At 46.3% G+C, this 4,261-nt stretch overlaps 1 protein-coding gene across 1 annotated transcript; it reads right to left on the reverse strand.

Annotated features, from left to right (window-relative positions):
• Positions 1-911: 911 nt before the first annotated feature.
• On the reverse strand, positions 912-3,721 carry LOC139830431 (uncharacterized). The gene is made up of 6 exons (XM_071818431.1): positions 2,837-3,721; positions 2,417-2,736; positions 2,105-2,336; positions 1,914-1,986; positions 1,551-1,814; positions 912-1,472 (listed from the first exon to the last, which is right to left on the reverse strand). Exons 1-6 carry the CDS (start codon positions 3,719-3,721, stop codon positions 1,027-1,029), a joined length of 2,220 nt encoding a protein of 739 aa, XP_071674532.1. The 3' UTR covers positions 912-1,026.
• Positions 3,722-4,261: the final 540 nt, after the last annotated feature.

The following is a 4,261-nucleotide window of genomic DNA, read 5'->3' on the forward strand; positions in this document are numbered from 1 at the left end:
TATAGGCGTAACCTTCGTGTTAATCCTGTCAACACCAACTCTCCGCCGTTTTACTTTTTGGTGAACCTTCTCGACAACCTGGGTAAGGTCAAGCTTCGAGTGGCAGATTTGGAGCATGATAAGAGCAAATCTGGCACCAGCTACTAGTTGAGCTTTGACAAAATCATGGATACTGCGAGCATCCTTGAACCTTTCCATCAATTCAGGAAGAGTTTTTGGTTGGACGTTGCGAGGAAACATGGAGTTGTAAACCATGGACAAGGTCTTGGTACAGAAGTCGAGGAAATCGCGAGTTTGAGAGGCGCGATCTTGAAATCTGACAATTTGGCGGGTCCTTTCCGGGGTAGCCCAAAACAAAGAACCATGGTCCAAGGAGAGATTAACAAGGAGGGTTGTCCTAGCATTCACCCTCTCTTCCTCGGCAGCAGCATCAGTAAAGGCACCTATCAAAACAAAAAAGCGGAAACCTTCAAAGAAACAATAGTATGCAAATAAAGGATATCAGCGGATGAAACAGGCATACCCGACATATCTGCACTGGCTTCATTCATTAATTCGAGCATGAAATTTTCTCGAATAGTCGCCTTTTCAGCCTCGGAAGCAGCAATTTCCTTAGCAGCTACGGCCTCGCGAGCTTGTTGAAGAGCAATTTTTTCGGCTTCAGATGACTTACGAGATTGCTCCATCATCACAAGTGTTTGCTTCTTCGCATACTGAAGTTGTTGCCGAAGTTCATCCAGTTCTTGCGACAAGGTATCGTCGACAGGAGCGGTATCACCAAAAGCTTTCCTCGCGCGGGAAGAAGAAGGCGAAACATTCGAAGGAGCAGAAGATGGAGTATAGTTATCAAATATCAAATGAAAAATAAACAAGACAACATCAAATAACAAGCAAAGATAGAAGTCTTCATTAATCTCTTGGAATAATTACAAGGGCATTACAGTGGAGTTAAGAAAGTACGTGTCGCCAAATGACTACTTTGGCGACAGAAGCAAAAGAAACAGAAAGAAAAACAGAGGCATGCAACTAGACCTCCGGCCTCGAGGAGCTAGGAGTTGAAGCTGGCTTGATCCCCAGATACGCCAAGATCTTCTTCGTGTTGGGCTTGGCCGCCTTGATCAGCGACCTCCATCTTGACTGCTCTATCTGACTGGTGTCGCCAACCTTCATCCAATCAAGCGTCTGTTGGCTGTCAGCAACCAGGGCAACAGTACTCTCGACAGCAACCTTCATATTCTCCTGACGCATCTTCAATCCCAGGTCTTCCGAAGCATTAAACATCTTGGCGAGGTTAAGGAAAGTTGCGGGTTCTTCTTTCTTCGGGAAGAAATAAGGGAACAACGCTGACAATCCTGCATTAGCATTTGCCACGCCTTCACGAATTTCGCGCCCGTGAAACTCCAGAAGAGAAAGTGCGTCAAGGAGAGGATCGTTGACAGGATTATCCAGATCAAAATCCTGGTTTGTTTGGGCTGCCACACGAGACAAGACATCGACCAACAACCAAGAAACAGGAAGTGCAGTAAAATAAAAGGGATTGATAATATTACTCAGAGTACGTCGACTTTGCGACTTCAAACGCTTGAGGATTCCTTCGTCACGAGAAGCTTGTGCAGCTTTGTGCTCATCCAAGGCAGCTGTCGCATCCTCAAGTTTCTTCTGCAGTTCCTCGACACCAGCAGCTTTCGCCTTAGCTTCATCAGCTTCGACCTTGGCTTTGCTAGCAGCGAGTTCGGCTTTCTTGCGAGCCGCCTCACTTTGCTCAAGTTTTTGAGCCAGTGCGTCGGCGCGTTCGTTAGCCTCTGCAAGTTTCTCTGTCGAGATATGGAAAAAAGAGAGAAGAAAGATCAAAAATCGCGGCAAGTAACAGGAGTGACAAATTAAGGAAAAACGACAAGTATGAAAGTCGTTACCTTCGGCTCTATTAGCATATTCACGGTACCCAATAAATTGGGAACCGATGCGGAGAAGATCCTTGATCATAGGCTGTTCAACGTGAACACAGTAAGAGAAACATCGGCATAAAAAAAAAAAAAAAAAAAATAATAAAAAAAAAAGATGTGAAGAAACAAAATAAAGAAAATATAGATGTCGACAAACTTACATCATCTAGGAGCGGGGGCGACGAACTGCCCAACTGAGGGGCAGGATCAACAATCTTTTCAACCCGTGCCCTTTTTGGTGAAGGGGCACGGGGGCTCGAAGGAGTAGATGTATCAACATTTTGTTGAGGAGGCGACGATTCCTCCCCTTCAACTGGTTTTTCTGAAATAACTAAAGTATGTGACGTGCTCGTTCGAGCAGCCACATCTAAAGTTGGTGTTTCTTCATCATCACTGTGACAAAATAGCGGCAGCATAAAAGCAAGGCAAGATAAAATTCTTCAAATAAAAAAGGAAAAGAGCAAGGAACCTACGAGCTGATGATACTCTCGATGTATGGATCATAAGCTGCTTTTCGAGGTGCAGGAGCAGTTTCTTCGGGTTTCGAGGTCCCGGAATCTTCGGCATTGCTCCTTTTCCTTTTGCTCTTCGGAGAAACAGCAGGAGGAGGAGATTGCGCTGATGTTGTATCTTCAGAGGCAGCATCCTTCTCAGTAGATCCCGCAGATTTTCGAGAATCTGCGGGTTCATTCACAAAAGAGGGGGTCTCCTGGTTGACATCATCGACAACGGCTCTTTCTTCGACCTCTCCATCCTCAGGAAGAGGAGGAAGGGAAGCCATAGTAGGATGATTCTACAAGGAAATAGTGACAAAAGAGAATAAGTGAGATACCACTGCAATAAGATACGAGGAACAGTTCAGAACAAGATAGAACTTCGAGAAGAGAAAATACCTCGGGAAGAGGATTGGAAGCACTGTATGGTTCCACTCGACAGGAGGAGGGAATAGGATCCTTCTTGCCTAATCGAGAAATTCTTCGAACCAATTTTTCCAAGTCCTTTACAGAAAGATCACTGGAGATTCTGTTGGCGTCATTTTCACCAGAATACGTCCAAAGGGGATTTTTGCGAGCCTGAAGAGGCTGCACTCTAATCCTAAGGAAGTAGGCAGTAATTTGAACACCAGATAGCTCTTTGCCTCGAGTGTTTTGAAGATGACGGATACGAGCCATGAGCGCCTCTGTCGCCTTTTTCTCTTCTTCAGAAGCTTCGGCATCCCAGGAACGGCGACGCTGAATCCTGGCACTTCCGTCAAAAGGAACTATGTTGTGCTCCACAGAATTGGCGCTTTCTTCGTGGATGTAGAGCCACTTTTTGCGCCATCCTTGGACAGAATCAGGAAACTTGACGTCGAAATAATCGACATCAGTCCGAACACAGATAACAACGCCACCTATGTTATAAGTGACGTTGTGGGAGCCATTACGGCGGAGGCAGAAAATGCGCTTCCACAGAGCCCAATTGGGAGTGATTCCGAGGAAGCATTCGCAAAGTGTGATAAAAATAGAAATGTGAAGGATGGAATTGGGAGTCAACTGGTGCAGTTGAATCCCATAAACAAAAAGAAGGCCGCGGAGGAAATCGTGGATTGGGGTTGAAAGGCCGCGGATCAGGTGATCAACAAAACTAACCCGATACTCCATTGGAGGCTTGGGGTAGCTTTCTTCGCTAGGAAAGCGGATGGCGTCCTCCTTCGTCATGAGGCCGAGCCTCTTCAGCGTGTTGATGTCTTGATTGGAGATTTTGGATCTCTCCCACTCAAGATCCTCGGCGGCCATCTTGGATTCCGGCGTCTTTGTGGCGAAGTCAGACGCGTGCGCGGTGGCATCAACGGCAGTGGGCAGAGCAATGTATGTGCGAACGGAAGATTGGAGAGAGTTGGGCGCAGGGGAAGTTTTGCGAAGAGGAACAGGTAAGCGGCGCAAGCAAGGGGATGAACGGAGGTTGAAGAAGGGTTTATATAAGAATCGGGTGAAGCAGTGTGCCGTTGGATGAAGAAATCGTGTGGTGAGAATGGATCTTCTAGACACAAGGGCAAAACAGTATTTTTATTGAGATAGGCGTTACCGTACGTGCGCCAGGAAAAGCGGAGGACGTGTGTCCCCCACTTGCACGACGTGTCAACATGGTCGAAGCAATGGACCCACAGGGCAGAAAAATCACGACTATTCGAGGAGGATGAAGTAAATTTGATTAAGGGAAGTATGTCGACAAGAAAAACGGCGACAGAAAGAATTATTCAATACCTCGGGAACCTTTGGTCAAATACAAGTTTTTGCCCAAATGCTCGGGGGCTACTTCAGAAAAAAGTAAATTTT

The sequence above is a fragment of the Lolium perenne genome, chromosome 4, assembly GCF_019359855.2.
Source record: "Lolium perenne isolate Kyuss_39 chromosome 4, Kyuss_2.0, whole genome shotgun sequence".
Classification (NCBI taxonomy): Eukaryota; Viridiplantae; Streptophyta; class Magnoliopsida; order Poales; family Poaceae; genus Lolium; species Lolium perenne.

Bases quoted from the DNA above. Each gene is read 5' to 3' on its own strand.
- LOC139830431 (XM_071818431.1), bottom strand. From the start codon at position 3,721: ATGGCCGCCGAGGATCTTGAGTGGGAGAGATCCAAAATCTCCAATCAA. The intron at 1,987-2,104 runs GTAAGTTTGTCG...CACGTTGAACAG, and splicing joins CGCCCCCGCTCCTAGATGAT to CCTATGATCAAGGATCTTCT. The intron at 1,815-1,913 runs GTAACGACTTTC...ATATCTCGACAG, and splicing joins ATATGCTAATAGAGCCGAAG to AGAAACTTGCAGAGGCTAAC.